Below are 21,143 nucleotides of genomic sequence, written 5' to 3'. Positions count from 1 at the left end.
TACATTTTCCTTACCATCTACTCCTCACAAAGTATCCCTGCTAGACATCTGTAAGATGACAGAGAAAGTAAAAAGTGTGGCTCTATGCAATCTATACAATCTATACAAAGCTAAGACTCAGTAAATAATTAGCAACTGATCATTGTTTGAGAATCTTCAGGATGAAGGGACTGTGGTAGAAGAAAGAGAAGTAGGGCTGTATAATAGTACATGGAAGTGGTTTTCATTCAGAAGACCAAAGTGATGACATGTTATCAGAAGATAATGGGCATTTCTGATCAAATCCTGGTGAAGTAACTAGCTCAGGTTAGAATCCAGACCTGGCACCTTACTATTTATGTTTTATAAAAAGATTAGCTAGCAGGTAGGACCCTTTTGCTCCTTAGATAGTAAGTATAAGGCACTGAACAGTGCTTGGTACATGACAGGTACTCAGTTAAAGGTAACTAGCATCATCATCATTATCAATCTCCAAAGTGAATTCTTGATCATCATGCATATAGAAATTTAGTGGCAGAGCTATGAATAGACTCCACATCTCATTTTGTTTCTCTTACCTTGTTAGGTGTCAGTGACATATTAAGATTAGTTGTAGGATTCATGTTTGTTCCCCTATCTGCTGCCCAGCCTACATTCTCTATTGTAAAAATATAGGTCACTAATGGCACATAACTTACTGGGGAGAGCTACTAATTTTTATATGACAGATAATGATGTAATAGATGAGAATGTTATGGGAAATTTATGATATATTTGATAGTCTTTAGGTTGTTTTCACAAAATTAGTTCCTTGGGTTCCAAGGAGTATTGTTTGTAATCTTAATCAGGAGAAGGCATACATGCGAAATATCTTGCACTCAACAAGAACAGTTAAAGTTCACTGGGGAAAATCACAGGAAATATATTGTCAACAATACTTGAGGGTTTACAGAAAGATGCAAACAAGACACTCCAGCAGGCTTATGAAGAAATAAAATCAGTCCCTATAAAACCGGATTTTGATGCCTCAGGGAATCACTGGCTTTCTATCAGTGTATTGCTACTGCCCAAAATGATACCATTTATAATTTCATTCCTTTTGATTAACAGTTGCCTCTAAGCGGCAAGACTTATTTAAAAACAGATATAAATCATTAGTTAACAGGGTATGAATTTATTTATTGGGTTTTCCTAACGTGTCAAGAAGCTAAACAGGGCTGTGTTTGAAGAGAATGTGGGTCTCTGGGCATTTAGAAAAAGAAGATACTGAAAAGATAAGGAGTCTCATAATATAAATATCAACTTTGTCACAGTTCTGAGGAGGATAAGCCTTCTAGGATCCATCATTAAAAAGAAAGAATATAATCACAGTGCAGTACCATGCAGATAAACTTCCTGCAATGTTGTTTCCAGGGAGCAGCTGGACACTTGAACAACCATCAAGTTTTACATAAATATACAATCACGTGCCACAGATCATAAAATTGCAAAAATGTATAATTGTTAACCTGTAGTTTACCTGTTTTTCTGTTGATGAAGCAAAGAGATTTTGCTGTCATCACACTTGTACTGCACATTCCCAAAGAGCTATATCTGAATAAAAACTGAAAGAAACCTAGACTCTAAAATATTGTCTTTCTTTGGTAGTTATATAATATTGAACTTTAGAGTTCTTCCTACACTATGTAAAGCCAAGATACATTTTTTAACTTATTAGAAATAAGTGGTCAGGCCAACTGAAATACTACCATCAAATGATATAATATGACTTATGATATTTAGCTTATTCTGACTTATTGTTGAATTTAGTTTCTTTTAGGTATATCTTTGGAATTCCTCCCCTGATCCTTGTTCTGTTGCCAGTAGCATCATCTGATTGTGATATTGAAGGTAAAGACGGCGGAGCCTATCAGAATGTTCTAATGGTCAACATCAATGATTTGGTATGTGTTTGTTTTCCTCACGTTTTAACTCATTGGGAAAATTTGAAATATACTGTTGGTATGCAGTTTTATATTCTAATATTTATTTATATTCCTTGAAATAGGCTGCTCACAATATTTCTTTTTAAGTTGGCGTTATTATATCCTGTAAAAAGAATTCTTCCCTAGAGCTCAGACTCCCACAGCTGTCCTCCTCAATCCTAGTTCCCTTCACTACCAAAATTTTTCTGAACATAACTTAGCATAATTATCTGCATTTCCTCACCTCCCATTAATGGTCCCTGTAAAAACATATTATATTAGGAGAAGGAAAATAACAGAATATAATGTTTAAAAATTATCATGAAAAAGTTGTATAGTTATTTTATTTTATCTGAAAGTGTGTGCATGCATATCCTTAGGTATTTTTATACATATGTGTATATATATAAAATTTGCTGTTATTTTTTTTACTCACTATGGACTTTTTAAATAATAGCTATTATTCTTTAGAGTAGTTTTAGGTTTACAGAAAAGTTGAGGAGAAAGTAGAGAATTCCCATATACCCACTTTCCCTCTACACAATTTCCCCTATTATTAACATCTGGCATTCGTGTTCTACATTAGTTACAATTGATGAACCAATATTGATACACTGTTATCAACTAAATTCCGTAGTTGACATTAGGGTTTTTTTTTGTGCTGCACAGTTCTATGGGTTTTGACAAACGCATCAGGTTGTGGATCCACCATTACAGTATAATACAGAATAGTTTCACCGCCCTTAAAAATTGCTTGTGGTCCACTGATTCATCCCTCCCTCCCTGCCTGTGAACCCATGGCAACCACTGATCTGTTATGGTGTCTGTGGTTAGCCTTTCTACAATGTCACATAGTTGGAGTCATGCAGTATATAGCTTTTTAAGACTGGATTCCTTCACTTAGCAACGTGCATTTAAGGTTCTTCCATGACTTTTTGTGGCTCGAGGGCTCATTCTTTTTTATTTTTAAATAAAATTCCATTGAATGGATGTACTACTGTTTGTTTATCCATTCACTGATTAAAGGATATGTCTTGGTGGCTTCTAATTTTTGGCAGTCATGAATAAAGCTTCTATAAACAATCATGTGCAGGGTTTTGTGTGGACATACGTTTGCAACTCATTTGGATAAATTCCTAGGAGAATGATTGCTGGATCATATGGTAAGACTATGTTTAGCTTTGTATTAAACTGCCATACTGTCTTCCAAAGTGTACCATTTTGCATTCTCACCAGCAATGAATGAGAACCCCTGACATTTGGTGTCGTCAGTGTTTTAAGTTCTAGCCATTCTAATAAGTGTGTCTTGGTACCTCCTTGTAGTCTTAATTAACAATTCCCTAATGTCATATGATGTTGAACATCTTTTCATACACTATTGCCATCCATATATCTTCTTTGGTGAGGTATCTGAACTCACATCTTATCTCTCTTAACAATATTGAATCTTACTATCCATGATCATGGAATATCTTTCTATTTATTTAATTTTTAAATTTCTTTCATCAGAATTTTGCACTTTTCCTTGTGTTGATCTTGTTAGTATTTTGTTAGAGTTATATCTAAGTATTTTGTACTTTTGGTACTTTTGTAAATGGTGTTGTGTTTTGAATTTCAAATTCCAATTATTTATTGCAGGTATATAGGAGAGCAATTGACTTTTGTATATTAACTTTGTATCCTGAAACCTTTCTATAATTGCTTTTTAGTTCCAGGAGGTGTTGTTATTGTTGTTATTGGTTCTTTGGGCTTTTCAACATAGACAAATAAGTCATCTACCAAAATTAATTTTTTTTACAGTTTAAGAGCTGTATTCAAATAATGGGATGTGTTGTTTTAACAGTGACCAATACTTGAAACCCCAAATGACAAAAGAAAAACCTCTCAAATGTTCATAAGATGGGAAGAAATTGTCTAACCTTTCCCCTCCTTCCACTCTACTGTCTTCTCTGCATACTCATAGAGAACTGGCATGACACCTTGGGAAATTCAGTGTTATACCTCTTGGAGGGATATGGGAAACTCAAGATGATATGTATTGAACATTGTATCACAAAGAACTGCTGATTTTGTCCACTGACAAAAAAAAAGTGCTCACTACATGGTAATTGCCCCATTTTATATTTCATTAACTGGGGCATTTTTTTGCATTAAATTATGCTACTAAATTAATCCTTTTGAGTTAAGATAATGTTTTTTACTTGTTACTTACTCTTATTACCTTCATTTCACAGAGGAAAAATCTGAGACCCAGGGCTACCCAGTTAAGTGGCAGAGCCAGGATCTGAGCCTCTGCTGTTAACCAGCACACTCTCCTGCCTTCCAATAGCAATCTCTCTGTCAGGTTATTCATTCAGCAAACATTTATGTGGAGCCTATTATGTGCCAGTTATTATGGAAAACCCTTTTTTGTGGTGGGGTGGTAGAGGTGTGACAGTAGACACAAAGGTGAACCAGATACAGACCCTTCTTTAAGAAGCTTACGTTTGGTGATGGTTAAGTCTTGGTGTGAAGAATGCAAGTTGCAACTTGAAAAGGAGTGGCTGCCATACTCTCATTTCAGACAGACTGGTTGTGAGTCAGATTTGTAAACAAAGAGATATAAACTGTGTTCTAGGAGGAGTTGAATAGATCAGCTTGATGCTAGGAGAGAAACCATATTGTGGGATAGTGTGCTGATCTCCAGACTTTTTAGACAGTACACCCTTTAGTAAAACTATCTTGAGCCTGCGCTTCCAATACACATTAGCATTTATTTATATGGCATAGCATTTTCATAGTAATTTTGCACACATTAGTAATGATAAATTCCAAATAATGAAAATTTATGAAAGATGAGGAAAAAATGTAGATAGAGTTCCTAAAAATTTTCCTCCCATACTTGCAGTGGATTGTCCATTGTGGACTCCACTTTGAAAAGACTGCTGACATAGTGGAAGACACAAATGGATATATGTTCTAACAAGATTGTCAGTGGTCTTGATGTGATGGTATTTAGACAACCAAAAGTCAATAGAGATTTGATCATAAAAGTAACATTGAATTACAATGCAAATTTTGAGCATTTACTATGTGCAATGTGAGCCATTAAAAATAAGATAGTCCTTGTTCTTCTATAATTTATGAGGATAAGATATACACATGTCACTATAATATGAAATGATAATAACAGTGCATTAAAAAAGTTTCATACACATTATTTTATTTGAGCTTCATCATATCTCTATGAGGTGATAATAATAATAACAACTAACACAAATTCAGGGTTCACTATGTGCCAGAACTGCTCTGACTACTTTCCATGTAATAATTATATAATTCTTATGATAATTCCATGTAATGAGGAAACTGAGACTGGACCACATAGCTGGCAAGTGGCAAGGCTGGAATTCAAACCCAAGCAATCTGGTTCCAGAAAGAGCCCTCATTCTTATGAGGCAAAGCAGATAATAGCCCTGGCTTTTTTGTTTGCTTGTTTTTTGTTTTTTGGGTTTTTTTGAGGGAAAACAGAAGATAGCTATGAGGATAACATAATGAAACAAGAGTATCAGGGACACTAGATGGTGACTGAACTGGTTGAACTGTAGGGAAAGGTGATGGGGAGCTGCACAGATGTTCTGAATACTGCTAAAATCATCCAAGGCTTCCTTGGTGGCGCAGTGGTTGAGAGTCCACCTGACGATGCAGGGGACGTGGGTTCATGCCCGGGTCCAGGGGGAGCCTGCATGCAGCGGAGCGGCTGGGCCCGTGAGCCATGGCCGCTGAGCCTGCGCGTCCAGAGCCTGTGCTCTGCAACGGAAAGGCCACAGCAGTGAGAAGCCTGCGTACCACAAAAAATAAATAAATAAATAAATAAAAATAAATCATCCAGAGCAGGTCAATAAGGTAGAATTGAGTTGTAGAAGTAAGAAAATAGAAATGATGGGAACTATTACATAGAGTCCAAATAGGGCCCAGGGTAAGTGTGAGACTCATTTTTTCACCTAGCTCAGAGGGAATGAGAGGTTCATAATAAATAACAAAGGTCCTTTTTCTATATGGTCTAGTAAATAAGGAATTCAGATTCCTAGAACTGGGATGACTAGGTAAAATAGAATCAGCACTTTAAGCTTCTTAAAAAATATTACCAAATTATTTTCCAGAAAGGACCCATCAGTTTACAGTTCTTATAACAATATATGAGATCATCATTTTTGTCAGCAGTATTTTTATTTTTGATAATATCTGCCAGGGTAGTGGAAAAATAACTTTCTGTTTGGATTTACATTTCTTTGACTGCTAGTGACATTGACTGTTTTTTTTTAACATGTATACATCATTTATGTTTTCTGTGTTTATTTTACATTGAGATAAAATTCAATGTACTCTCTAAAGTGTACAGTTTGGTGGCTTTTAGTATATTCACAAGCTGTGCAATCATCACCATTATCTACTTCCAGAACATTTTCTTCAACTCAGAGATTGATAAAACCATTTGCTATAGCTTTCCATTCCTCATCACCAGACCCTGGTAGCTACTAATCTACTTTCTGTTTCTATGGATCTGCCTTTTCTAGGTGATTCATTCAAATGGAATCATACCATATACAGCCTTTTGTACTGGACTTCTTTCACTGAGCGTAATGTTTTCAAGATTCACCCATATTATAGCATGAATCAGTACCTCATTTCTTCTTATAGATCAATAATCTGTTGAATGGATATACCACATTTCTGTTTCAGTTGAATGGATAAGTTGTTTCCACTCTTCAGTTATTACAAGTAATGCTTCTTCAAATGTTAGTTGTACAAGTTTTTGTGGAATACTCTTTGATATACACCTACAAGTGGAATTGCTGGGTCATATGGTAACTCTATTTTTAACTTTTGAGGAAATGCCAAACTATTTCCAAAGGGACTGCACCATTTTACACTCACACCATCAGTGTATGAGGGTTCCAATTCCCCCATATCCTCACCAATACTTGTTGTCTGACTTTTTTACTCTAGTCATCCCAGTGGGTGTGAAGTGGTATCTCACTTTTCCTTTGATTTACATTTCCCTGATGACTGATGATGTCAAGCATCTTTTCAATATTGACCATTCTTACTGGCCATTTGTGTATCTTCTTTGAAGAAAAAAAAATTTTTTCAAATACATTGCTCACTTTTAAATTGCATCATCTTTTTATTGTTTGGTTGTGAGAGTTTTTTTATATATTCTGGATACTAAACCTTTATCAGATGTACAATTTGCAAATATTTTTCCCATTCTCTGTGTTTCTTTTCACTTTCTTTATGGTGTCCTCTAAAGCACAAAAGTCGATTTTGATAAAGTCCAATTTATTTTTTCTTTTTTTAGTAATGCTTTTGGTGTCATATTTAAGAAACTATTGCCTATTCCAAGGTCACAAAGATTTACGCTTACATTTTTTTCTAAGAGTTTTATAGCTTTAGTTCATATTTAGGTCTTTGATCTATTTTTAGTTAATCTTTGTACGTGATATGAGATAGGGGTCCAAGTTCATTCTTTTCCAGTTGTTCCTGCACCTTTTGTTGAACAGACTATTTCCCCCCCATTGATTATCTTGGTGCCTTTATTGAATATCAATTGTACCAAAATGTATGAGTATATTTTTAGATTTCCAATTCCATTCCATTGTCTATCTGCCCATCCTTTTGTCAGTACCACACAGTCTTGATCACTGTAGCTCAGTAGTTAGTTTTAAAATTGGAAGTGTGAGTCTTCCAACTATGTTCTTTTTTAAGATTGTTTTGGCTCTTATGGTTCCTCATCACTTATATTAAATCAATTGTTGATATTTATTCTACTTAGGGATTCTGTTGTTCAAAAGCTTTAGAATTTAAATGCAGTACAAAACTCTGGTGATGCCATTCCTCTGTGCAATAATTATACCACATAACTCCATACACCTATAATCATGGCCGAGTCAGTGGCATGGACACAGGCAATGACAGTGGACAAGGCAGAGACCAGCTTAAGGATATCTTCTCCCTTATAGCCCTCAAGATCCTTTGCCATTCTCCTATTGGCTTTTATTGATATTCCCACCATTTTATCAGAGCTCATTATATATTAAGTATGATAACTTTACGACTGTCATATTTGATTAAAACATTTTCCAGTTTCCAGTTTATTTTTTATCTTGTTTTTTTGATATACAGATTTTATTTTATGTAGTCACATCTATAAAACAGAATTACATATAAAATAGGGCACAATGTAGGCATAAAAATGGGAGCTGCCATTTCCCTCTTTAGGGAGGAGGTCAGTCAAGACTTCATAGAACACATGAATTTTTTTGTCTTGACTTTTTTTTCAAAGACAACTTTTTAGAGTAGTTTTAGGTTTACAACAAAATTGAGAGAAAGGTACATATTTCTTATGTACCCATGCTCCCACGCATGCATAGCCACCCCTATTGTCAACATTATTTGCTTTTTTATGAAGTACATTTTTTTATGAAGGGTGCACCTACATTGACTTATCATAATCACCCAAAGTCCACAGTTTTCCCTTAGGGTTCACTCTTGTACATTCTATGGATTTGGAGAAAGTATAATGGCATATATCCATCATTGTATTGTAATATCATACAGAGTATTTTCACTTCTCTAAAGGTCCTTTTATGCTCTGCCTATTTATCTTTCCATTCCCCCCAACCTCTGGCAACCACTGATTTTATATTGTCTCATTGTTTTGCCTTTTCCAGCTTTATGCCTCCTTTTCCAATCTGTATACCTTTTATTTCCTTGCCTTATTGCATTAACAAGGACTTATTGCATTAGCAAGTACTTCCAGTACAGTTTTGAAAAGGAGTGGTGTGAGGGGATATCCTTGCTTTCTACCTGATCTTAGTGGGAAAACTTCAAGTTCCTCACCATTAAGTAAGACATTAGCTGTAGTTTTTTTGCATAGTCTTTATCAAGGTGAGGAAGTTCCCTCTTTTCCTAGTTTATTGAGAGATTTTTTCATGAATGGGTGTTAGATTTTGTCAAATACTTTTTCTTCATCAAACGATAAGATCATGTGATTTAAAAAAAATATGTTGATGTGGTGGATTAAATTAATTGATTTTCCAATGTTGAATCAGCCTTGCGTGCTGGGAATAAATCCCCCTTGGTTTTGGTGTATAATTCTTTTTGTATTTTACTGGATTGGATATGCTAATATTTTATTGAGGATTTTTACATCTATGTTGATGAGAGATATTGGCCTGTAGTTTTCTTTTCTTGTCATGTCTTCATCTGATTTTGCTATTAAAGTAATGGTAGCCTCATAGAGTGAGTTAGAAAGTGTTCCCTCTACTTCTGTGCTCTGAAAGAGATTGTAGAAATTTGGTCTAATTTCTTTCTTAAATATTTGTTAGAATTCACCAGTGAACCCATCTGGACCTGGTGCTTTCTGTTTTGGAAGGTTATTACTTACTGATTCAATTTCTTCAATAGATATAGGCCTATTGAGATCATCTATTTCTTCTTGTGAATTTTGGTCACAAATAACTCTTGAATCTTAAAATGCATGTAGGTTTTGCCAAATGGAGCAGAACAGGGTTGGGGGGTTTCCCCAGGAAGGGGATAGATCACCTTGCAAATGAGTGTAAATAAGAAAGCAACTGCATGGTGTGGTTGTGGTTAAGATACAAGAAGAGAACCGAATCCTCAGAGGAAGCCTGGACCACTGAGTGCTAGGCCTATTGTACAAAGGAGTTTGGATTTTTTATCTAAGCACTAGGAAGTCACTGAGGAATTTGCAGGGGAATAAAAGGCACTGAATATAACCACCACAATAGAAATCTTTGTTCTTTGTGTTCACTGCTGTATCCTGAAGGGTTAGAAGTCTCAATAAATATTTGATGAATGAATGAAGAATGAAATAACATCATCATATTTTTATCTTATAACTTTTCTGGCAACCATGTAGATAATTTGTGTGTTAGGATGGAAAGCAAGGAGACAGTGGGAAACAACTTCAGTGATTTAGGTGTAAATCATTGATGGTTGTAGACTAAGGCAGTGATTCATAACTTTAGGGTCTTTCAGGTGAACTGAAAGCCTTGTTAAAATGCAAATTTCTGGGCCCTACTCTCAGAGGCTCCTATTTTTGAAGAATTTTGGCGATCTGAGAATTCCACTGGATAACTTCACGTATGTCCTTGACGCATATGGAAAGAATTCATAAAGTTAAAGGAAAAATTAGAATAGTACCCTGATTTTAATCTGATACCTAAATTCTATTGCATCAAACCTGAAAAGCCATATATTATGCTCTGCGGGTAACAGCTGTTTTGAGGTTTCTGTGTTTTTTTTCAGTATTTAGCTCAACCACAGTAAGAAAAGTTACACAATAAATTCAATTAGCCATTATTTTAAAGTTATACACTTTATTTTAGAATCCATGATTAAACATATATTTTAAGGATAAATAAAGCAATCTTCTGTAGCATGGAAAAATATATTTTCATTGATAACCTTGATTAGATTTCTGTTCAGTGAAATAGCATTGCAGTGCAGTGTAAAGGACACTGAGTGAAGGACCAGAAGACCTAATTTGTTACTAGCTTTGTTATTAGCAAGACTGTGATCTTGGATAGCTCATTTAACCTCTTTAGTACTTTTCAATCCCCTATAAAATGTGAAAATTGAATTATCTCTGGGGTCCATTGTAGTGCTCAAATTTTTTGAGACAGGGAAAAAAAATCATGTTTTATTTTCTTCTTCCTCTTCCTCCCTTCCTTCATTACTGGCCTTAAATTGATTATTTTCCTCCTTTTATAAATATTTATCAGTCTTCTACTATCTGGAATGCTCTGTGTCAAACATTATGCCTCTAAGTTAATAATAATAATAAAATTAATAATAAGCTATCTGTTGCCAATAGATATATAATCAAGGACTGGAGTGAAATTTATTAAAAAATAATTATCTTATAAAGCAACAAGTAAACCATATTTGTAGAAGAAAAGACTATTCTTTCCCCCATTGATTAGTCCTAGCACCTTGTCAAAAATCAATCAGTTAACTGTAGATGTATGGGTTTATTTCTAGACTCTTCAATTCTATTCCATTCGTATACATATTTATCCTGTGTCACTACCAGAGTTTTATTACCATTGCTTTGGATTAAACTTTGAAAGCAGAAAGTGTGAATCCTTCTGGTTTGTTCTTTTTCAAGATTGTTTTGGCTGTTTCAGGTCCTTGCAATTCCATAAGACTTTTAGAATCATCTCTCTAATTTCTCAGTTGTCAGCTGGGATTCTGCTAAGGATTTTGTTGCTCCTATAGATCAATTTGATGGGTATTGCCTTTTTAACAATGCATAACAATGCTTCTTATCCATGAATATAGGATGTTTTCCCATTTATTTAGATCTTCTTTAATTTCTTTCAACAATGTTTTGTAGTTTCCAGACTGTAAGCTTTGAACTTATTTTGTTAAATTTATTCCTAAATATTTTATGGGGCTCTGATGCTATTGCAAATAGGATTGTTCTCTTAATTTCATTTTAAAATTGTCTGTGATTCTTAATTCTGTACTCCTTGTATACTTACCTAAGTCTGTGTCTTAGTTCCCCATACAACTCTATAAGTATCTTAAGGACAGTTTCCATCTGATTCATCTTTGTATCCCACAGAATGCTCAGCACAATACAATGCACGTTGTAGTTTTTCATGTAAATAATAATATGAATTGTGATAATGTATAATAAATAACTTATGAATTGTAAATTGACACCATAAGTTGATGGAAACCCAGAACTTGTTTCAAATAGGCTAAGTCTTTTTTTGTTGAACATGTGTTTGTTTAGAAATTTGTTATGAATCAAATGTCAAGTACTTTTCTGATATCCAATATGAGCTAGTTTTAGATGTTATACAACATTATTTTATCCATAAAAAATCGTTTTGCCTAAATATGACTCATATGATTGAATGATGTAACTCTTAGCCACCAAAACAGAGTCTGGTAAAAATAATAAAGGCTGCAAAAGATGGCCAAATACTTTCTAGGAATGACTCAGTCTGATTGCAGCCATATAAAGGGCTGTCCTTTAAGTTATTAAATTATAAAATCTAATGATTAATAGGTTATAATTGGCCTTTATCATTTCTAATATCTTTAATTCTGTATCTATCTCTATTCTAGGGGCCCTCACAGATTTAAATTCCATAGATAGCTCTCAAATACTCTCAAGTCTATACCTCTTTTGTGAACTTTAAAAACATTCAAGTCAAATACCAATTAGAAATCACTACACAGATGTATGTGGCACAATGGAAGACTGATTATCATCACTTTTAGCCTGTTCCTCCTTCTACATTCTCTGTCCTAGGAAACAACATTTGTCCAATCATTTATTCATCAAAGCCTGGACTCACTCTTAATACCTTGGCTCCTTCATCTCATTCATTACCAAATCCTACAGAGTAGTATATCTCCTTAACACCTGTATAAGTCATTCACTCTGTTGACTTCTACTACCTTAGTCTTAGTTCAGGCAATCATCAAATTTCATTGGAAACACTGCTATAGCCTTCAGTAAACCTCAGCTGATCTCCCTGTCATCTGAGTGCATCTGTCCTCTTTACTGGCACTTGAGTTATCATTCCAAAATCATATCTAATAATCTTTCTCTCTCCTTTTCAAAAACGTTTTAATTCTTTAAAGTCTCTCTCCCCTAATACCTGTCGATCTTGCATTTGATTGGTTTGTTAACAGAAGCAGCTAAGAAAATAAATGATCAAATTCTAGTCGAATATTACTTTAGAAATATGTCTACGTATATTATGTTTAAATAACTGTAATTAACAGAGAAAAGATTTAAACTGACTTAATAAAGACTAAATTAGTTCTCTATTAATCAAGTTATGCTAAAGATAAATCAAATTTCCTGTGTATATAATTTAGCAGCATGACTGAATCAGTTACAATTTAACAGGAGAAGTAACCTTTTAAGAGGTAAGTCTTTTTGTTCTATTAATGAATTTTTCCTTTTTATGATATTGGAACTTCTTGGAACTATTCTATTTATTTATTTCTTTAACATCTTTACTGCAGTATAATTGCTTTACAATAGTGTAATAGTATCTGCTGTATAACAAAGTGAATCAGCTACATGTATACATATATACCCATATCCCCACCCTCTTGTGTCTCCCTAACACCCTCCTTATCCCACCCTTCTAGGTGGTCACAAAACACTGAGCTGATGTCCCTGTGCTATGCAGCTGCTTCCCATTAGCTATCCATTTTACATTTCGTAGTGTATATATGTCAGTGTTACTCTCTCAATTTGTCCCAGCTTAAACTTCCCCCTCCCCATGTCCTCAAGTCCATTCTCTATTTCTGCATCTTTATTCCTGTCCTGCCCCTAGGTTCTTCAGAACTTTTTTTTTTAGATTCCCTTTATATGTGTTAACATATGGTGTTTGTTTTTCTCTTTCTGACTTACTTCACTCTGTATGACAGACTCTAGGTCCATCCACCTCACTACAACTCAATTTTGTTTCTTTTTATGGCTGAGTAATATTCCATTGTATATATGTGCTACATCTTCTTTATCCATTCATCTGTCAATGGACACTTAGGTTGCTTCCATGTCCTGGCTATTGTAAATAGAGCTGCAATGAACATTGTGGTACATGACTCTTTTTGAATTATGGTTTTCTCAGGGTATATGCCCAGTAGTGAGATTGCTGGGTCATATGGTAGTTCTATCTTTGATAAAGGAAGCAAGAATATATAATGGAGAAAAGACAGCATCTTCAATAAGTGGTACTGGGAAAACTGGACAGCTACATGTTAAAGAATGAAATTAGAATACTTCCTAACACCATACAAAAAAAATAAACTCAAAATGGATTAAAGACCTAAATGTAAGACCAGACACTATAAAACTCTTAGAGGAAAACATAGGAAGAACACTCTAGGCATAAATCACAGCAAGATCCTTTTTGATCCACTTCCTAGAGAAATGGAAATAAAAACAAAAATAAACAAATGGAACCTAATGAAACTTAAAGCTTTTGCACAGCAAAGGAAACCATAAACAAGACAAAAAGACAACCCTCAGAATGGGAGAAAATAATGGCAAATGAAGCAACTGACAAAGGATTAATCTCCAAAATATACAAGCAGCTCATGCAGCTCAATACCAAAAAAACAAACAACCCAATCCAAAAATGGACAAAAGACCTAAATAAACATTTCTCCAGAGAAGATGTACAGATTGCCAACAAACACATGAAAGGATGCTTAACATCACTATTCATTAGAGAAATGCAAATCAAAACTACAATGAGGTATCACCTCACACTGGTCAGAATGGCCATCATCAAAAAATCTACAAACAGTGAATTCTGGAGAGGGTGTGGAGAAAAGGGCACCCTCTTGCACTGTCGGTAGGAATGTAAACTGATACAGCCACTGTGGAGAACAGTATGGAGGTTCCTTAAAAAACTAAAAATTAATGACTTTTTAAAGTTGTAAAAATGAAGCAAAAATACACCAGCTAAAAGACAGAGACTTTCTGAGTGGATTAAAAAAAAAAAAATGAGACCCAATTATATGTTGTCTACAAGAAACCCAATTTAAATATAAAGACATATAAAGATTAAAAGTGAAAAGATGGAGAATGATGTGTCATGTTAACCTTAATCAAAAGAAAGCTGAAGTAGCTATATTCATTTCAGACAAAGCTGGCTTCAGAGCAAGGAAAACTCTCAGGAATAGACAGGGGAATTACATAATAATAAAGGGGTCAATTCTCTAAGAAAACATTACAATTCTTAATATGATTGTGCCTAACAACTGTATTGAAATCTTGGGAGCAAAAACTGATAAAATGCAAGAAGAAATAGATAAAACCACTGTTTTAATTGGAGATTTCAACACTCCTCTAGCAGTAATTGACAGATTCGGCAGACAGAAAATCAGTAAGGATGTAATTGAACTAAAAAGCGCTGTAAATTAACCAGACCTAATTGACATTTGTAAACTAATTAATCCAACAACTACACGATACACACTTTGTGCAAGTTTACATGGAATTTTCAATAGGGTTGAGCACATTCTGAGTCACAAAATATACCTTAACAAGATTTTAAAAAATAGAAGTCATGCAAACTATGCTCTCAAACCAAAATGTAATTAAACTAGAAATCAACAACAGAAAAATAGATGGAAAGTACCAAAATATTTGGAGATTAAAAAAACACACTTTTAGATAACATATGGATCAAAGAAGAAGTCTCAAGAGAAATTTTAAAATATTTTGAACTAAATGAAAATAAAATACATATTAACAAAATGTGTGTAACACAGTAAAAGCAGTGCCTAGAGCATTGAATGCATATATTAGAAAAGAAGAAAGAGGTAAGTTAATTCTCTAAGATTCCATATTAGGAAAATAGAAAAAAAGAGAACAAATTAAAACTAAATTAATCATACAGATGACATGATACTATACATAGAGAATCCTAAAGATGCTACCAGAAAACTACTAGAGCTAATCAATGAATTTGGTATAGTAGCAGGATACAAAATATTTGCACAGGAATCACATGCTTTCCTATACACTAATGATGAAAAATCTGAAACAGAAATTAAGGAAACGCTTCCATTTACCATTGCAACAAAAAGAATAAAACACCTAGGAATAAACCTACTGAGGGAGACAAAAGACCTGTATGCAAAAAACTATAAGACACTGATGAAAGTAATTAAAGATGATATAAACAGATGGAGAGATATACTATATTCTCAGATCAGAAGAATCAACATTGTGAAAATGACTCAACTACCCAAAGCAATCTACAGATTCAATGCAATCCCTATCAAACTACCAATGGCACTTTTTACAGAACTAGAACAAAAACTTTCACAACTTGTATGGAAACACAAAAGACCCTGAATAGCCAAAGCAACCTTGAGAAAGAAAAATGGAGCTGGAGAAATCAGGCTCCCTGACTTCAGACGATACTACAAAGCTACAGTAATCAAGACAGTATGGTACTGGCACAAAAACAGAAAGATAGATCAATGGAACAAGATAGAAAGCCAAGAGATAAATGCACACACACATGATCACCTTATTTTTGATAAAGGAGGTAAGAATACACAATGGAGAAAGGACAACCCCTTCAATAAGTGGTGCTGGGAAAACTGTACAGCTACATGTAAAAGAATGAAATTAGAACACTCCCTAACACTATACACAAAAATAAACTCAAAATGGATTAAAGACCTAAATGTAAGGCCAGACACTATCAAACTCTTAGAGGAAAACACAGGCAGAACACTCTATGACATAAATCACAGCAAGATCCTTTTGACCCACCTCCTAGAGAAATGGAAATAAAAACAAAAATAAACAAATGGGACCTAATGAAACTTAAAAGCTTTTGCACAGCAAAGGAAAACATAAACAGGACACAAAGGCAACCCTCAAAGTGGGAGAAAACATTTTCAATGAAGTAACTGACAAAGGATTAATCTCCAAAATTTACAAGCAGCTCATGCAGCTCAATATCAAAAAAACATACAACCCAATCCAAAAATGGGCAGAAGACCTAAATAACCATTTCTCCAAAGAAGATATACAGATTGGCAAGAAATACATGAAAGGATGCTCAACATCACTAATCATTAGAGAAATGCAAATCAAAACTACAATGAGGTATCACCTCACACCAGTCAGAATGTGCATCATCAAAAAATCTAGAAACAATAAATGCTGAGAAAACCATAATTTTTACCCTGAGAAAACCATAATTCAAAAAGAGTCATGTACCACAATGTTCATTGCAGCTTTATGTACAATAACCAGGACATGGAAGCGACCTAAGTGTCCATTGACAAATGAATGGATAAAGAAGATGTGGCACATATATACAATGGAATATTACTCAGCCATAAAAATAAATGAAATTGAGTTATTTGTAGTGATGTGGATGGACCTAGAGTCTGTCATACAGAGTGAAGTCAGAAAGAGAAAAACAAATACCATATGCTAACACATATATATGGAATCTAAAAAAAAAAAAAAAAAAAGGTCCTGAAGAACCTAGGGACAGGACAGGAATAAAGACACAGACATAAAGAATGGACTTGAGGACACGGGGAGGGGCAAGGGTAAGCTGGGACGAAGTGAGAGAGTGGCATGAACATATATACACTACCAAATGTAAAACAGATAGCTAGTGGGAAGCAACTGCATAGCACAGGGAGATCAGCTCTGTCCTTTGTGACCACCTAGAGAGGTGGGATAGGCAGGTTGGGAGGGAGATGTAAGAGGGAGGAGATATGGGGATATATGTATAAGTATACCTGGTTCACTTTGTTATAAAGCAGAAACTAACACACCATTGTAAAGCAATTATACTCCAATAAAGATGTTAAAAAAAACCCTAAACTAATCAGAAGAAAATAATTAACAGAATTTAGAGAACAAATTGAAAACAAAAAATTAATAGAGAAACTCATTGAAACTGATATCTGGTTGTTTGAAAGATGAATAAAATTGGTAAACTGCTCTCCAGCCAGGCTCACCAAGAAAATTAGAAAGAAGACAAATTACTAATGTTAGAAATAAGATGGGTCATTACTACTAGCTCCATAGGTATCAAAAGAATAATAAAGGAATATTACCATGATCGTTAATTTTATGGGTCAACTTGGCTTGGCTATGGTAATCAGTTGCTTGGTCAAACACCTGTCCATATGTTGCTGTGAAGGTATATTTTAGATGATATTAACATTTAAATCTATAGACTATGAAGAAAACAGGTTAAGTTACCTTCATGATGTGGATGATCCTAGGTTGTTATGGACTAAATACCTGTATTATTCCCAAAATTTATATATTGAAGCCTTAAACTGAACTGTAATGGTATTAGGTTGGGACTTCAGGAGGTAATTTTAGATGAAGTCATGAAAGTAAGATACTCATTATGAGATTAGTGCCCTTATAAGAAGTGGAAGAGACACCAGAATGTCCTCTCTCCATCATGTGAGGACATAGTGAGAAGATGGTCCTCTGCAAGCCAGGAAGATTCTCACCAGGAACCAACTTGAGTGGCACCTTGATCTTGGACTCTCCAGCCTCCAGAATTGTGAGAAATAAATATCTATTGTTTAAGCCACCTAGTCTGTGGTATTTTGTTGTAGCAACCTGAGCAGGCTAAGACATCATTCAGTCTCTTGAAGACTGTAATAGTAAAGACTGTGTTCTCCCAAGGAAGAAGGAATTCTGCCTCCAGATTGCCTTCAGATACAAGATTCCAACATCAACTTCCCTGGACCACCAGCCTACTGACCTATTCTGCGAATTTTGAACTTCCCAGCCCCCAAAATCACATGAGCTAATTATTTTATATATATATATATACTCCCTATTGGTTCTGTTTTTCTGAAGAACCTTGCCTAATGAATTATGAACAATTCTATGTCCACAAATTTGATAATTTGGATAAAAGGACCAATTCCTTAAAAGACACTGTGACCAAGACTCACACATGAAGAAATAGATGATCTGGATAGGTCTATTTTCTTTATTAAAGAAATTGAATCAACAATTAATAACTTTCCAAAAGACAAAATTCCAGGTTCAGATGGTTTCACCAGTGAATTCTACCAAACATTTAGGGAAGAAAGTATACCAACTCTCTATAAACTCTTGTAGAAGTAAAAACAGAGAGAATATTTACTAACTCATTCTATAAGGCCAGCATCACCCTAATACTAAAACCTGATGATGGCATTACATGATAGCAAACCTCCAGATGAATATTTCCATGAACTTAGGTAGGAAAAAAACTCAACAAAATATTAGCAAATTAATTCCAATAGTGTATTAATTATTCATCACGACTAACTGGAATTTATTCAAGGTATGTAAGGGTGGTTCCATAACTGAAAATCAGTTAATTTAATCAATTACTCAATAACATCAACAGGCTAAAAAGAAAAATCATGTCAATAAATGCAGAAAAAGGATTTTACAAAATCCAACAGGGATTCATTATAAACACTTGCAGCAAACTAGGAATAGAGAGTAATTTATGCAATCTGGTAAAATTTATTTACAAAACACCTACAGCCAACACCATACTTAATTGTAAGAAACTAGATGCTTTCCTTTAAGACTAAGGACAAGTTAATAATGTAACCCTCTCACCACTCGTATCAACATCATTTGAGAAATATAGCTAATCTAATTAAATGAGAAAAAGAAGTAAAATACATACAGAAGAAATAAAAAAGTGTTCTCTTTCTAGATGACATGATTAAAAAAAACCCAAACGAATCAACAAAAGAACTCCTGGAACTAATAAGCAATTATAGAAAGGTAAAGATACAAGGTTAATTACAAAGGACTATTGCTTTCTATATACCAGTAATGAACAATTGTCATTTGAAATTAAAAACACAACACCATTTACATTAGCATGAAAATGAAGTAATCAGGTAAAAATAAGTACAATAACAAAATAAGTACTATATATATATATATATATATGAGTAAAACAATAAAACTCTGATGAAAGAAATAAAAAAGAACTAAGTTAATAGATATTCCATATTTATCAATAGGAAGACTCACTATTGTTAAGATGTCAATTCTTCCCAACTGTCATGCTAATGTTCATAGAAGTTTTATTTATTTATAATTGCCCAAAATGTAAACAACCAGGATGTCCTTCAACAGGTAAATGGGTAAACAAATGTGGTATATCCATTCAATGGAATATAATCAGTTATAAAAAGAAATGAACTATCAAGCCACAGAAGGACATGGAAGTATCTCAAATGCATATTGTGCAAAAGAATCCAATGTTAAAGGGCTACCTGCTGTGTGATTCCAACTATATGACATTCTAGAAATGACAAAAGTATGGAGAAAGAAAAAAGGTTAACGGTTCCAGGGATTGAGAAGGGTGGGAGGGAGGAAAGAATAGGTGCTGCATAGGAGAATTTTAAATCAGTGAAACTGTTCAATATGACACTTTCATGGTGGACACATGGCATACATTTGTCAACACCCATAGAACTTTATAGCACAAAGAGTGAACCCAAATGTAAACAATGAACTTAAGTTAATAATAATGTAACAATATTGATTCATGAATTGTAACAAAGCTGCCACTAATGCAAGACATCAATAATAGAGGAAACTGTGGATGGAGGGGAGGGGATATATGTGAACTTTGTCCTTTTTTTAGGTAAACGAGGTCCTCTGCATAGCACAGGGAGCTATATTCAATATCCTGTAATAAACCATAATGGAAAAGAGTATGAAAAGGTATAAGGTATATATATGTATATGTATATATATATATATATATATATATATATATATATATATATATATATATATATATATATATATATATATATATATATGAATCACTTTGCTGTACACCAGAAACTAACAGAGCATTGAAAATCAACTATTCAATTTAAAAAGAAAGTACAGTTTATTTTTTTTTTACCAAAAGATGCAAAATAAAATAATTAAAAATAAAAGAAGACTAGTAATACTTATTTTATGGTGACGTAAATTCTACAAGTCCAATATGCTTTTTTATGCACAACTGGTTGCTAAGGAGGAAATAATTACATTTCCATAGATAGTTTCCTGGGCAGAATGTGGTTAAGAACCCAACCTCTTATTTTTTGAGGTCCCATGATTGTCTTTATGAAAGAGTGAATTGTTCCTGACTGATATTCACTGACAGGGTGAATTCATCATGAGAGAAAGGAATACTGACTGGTCACCTGGGCTCAACGCCAGGTTCAAGATACCTGTTGGGAAAAGTTTACTCTGGAAAAGAGTGTAAGGATTGGCATCAATTTCAGATCCAAGAACCCTGCCATTGCAGATCTCTTTGGAGACAATGCTGGGCATATAAATATGAATTAGATAATTATAAATTTGGGACTCAGACCTGTGCACCGTTGGAGATTGTACAGGTATCTGGACCAGCAAGAACATCAAACTATGTTGCACTGGTTTTCTGTGTTGATACCTTTTAGCTGCAACAAAAAATTGAAAAAAAATAAAAAGGAAAAGCATAAACCAAAAGCTGTGAATCGATCAGATAATCTTGTTTTCTCTAGATGGCATTTGGAAAGAAACCTAGTTTGTTCTCACTGAACAAACTCTGTATTCTTGGACAATTCAGGAGACCAAAAAGAGAT

The 21,143-nt window shown here is 34.2% G+C and overlaps 1 protein-coding gene across 4 annotated transcripts in view; it reads left to right on the top strand.

Moving 5' to 3' along the window:
* Positions 1–21,143, top strand: part of IL7 (interleukin 7) — a 49,058-nt gene that overhangs the window by 3,674 nt on the left and 24,241 nt on the right. For all 4 annotated transcript variants that reach the window (XM_060116331.1, XM_060116330.1, XM_060116329.1 and 1 more), the window contains exon 2: positions 1,789–1,928. In XM_060116331.1, coding sequence (XP_059972314.1) covers positions 1,789–1,928 — 140 coding nt within the window. The remainder of the gene's footprint in view (positions 1–1,788; positions 1,929–21,143) is intronic.

Source organism: Mesoplodon densirostris, chromosome 13 (genome assembly GCF_025265405.1).
Source record: "Mesoplodon densirostris isolate mMesDen1 chromosome 13, mMesDen1 primary haplotype, whole genome shotgun sequence".
NCBI classification, from domain to species: Eukaryota; Metazoa; Chordata; class Mammalia; order Artiodactyla; family Ziphiidae; genus Mesoplodon; species Mesoplodon densirostris.
The sequence above is the reverse complement of the archived record's forward strand: the minus strand, read 5'-3'. Positions and strand labels throughout refer to the sequence as shown.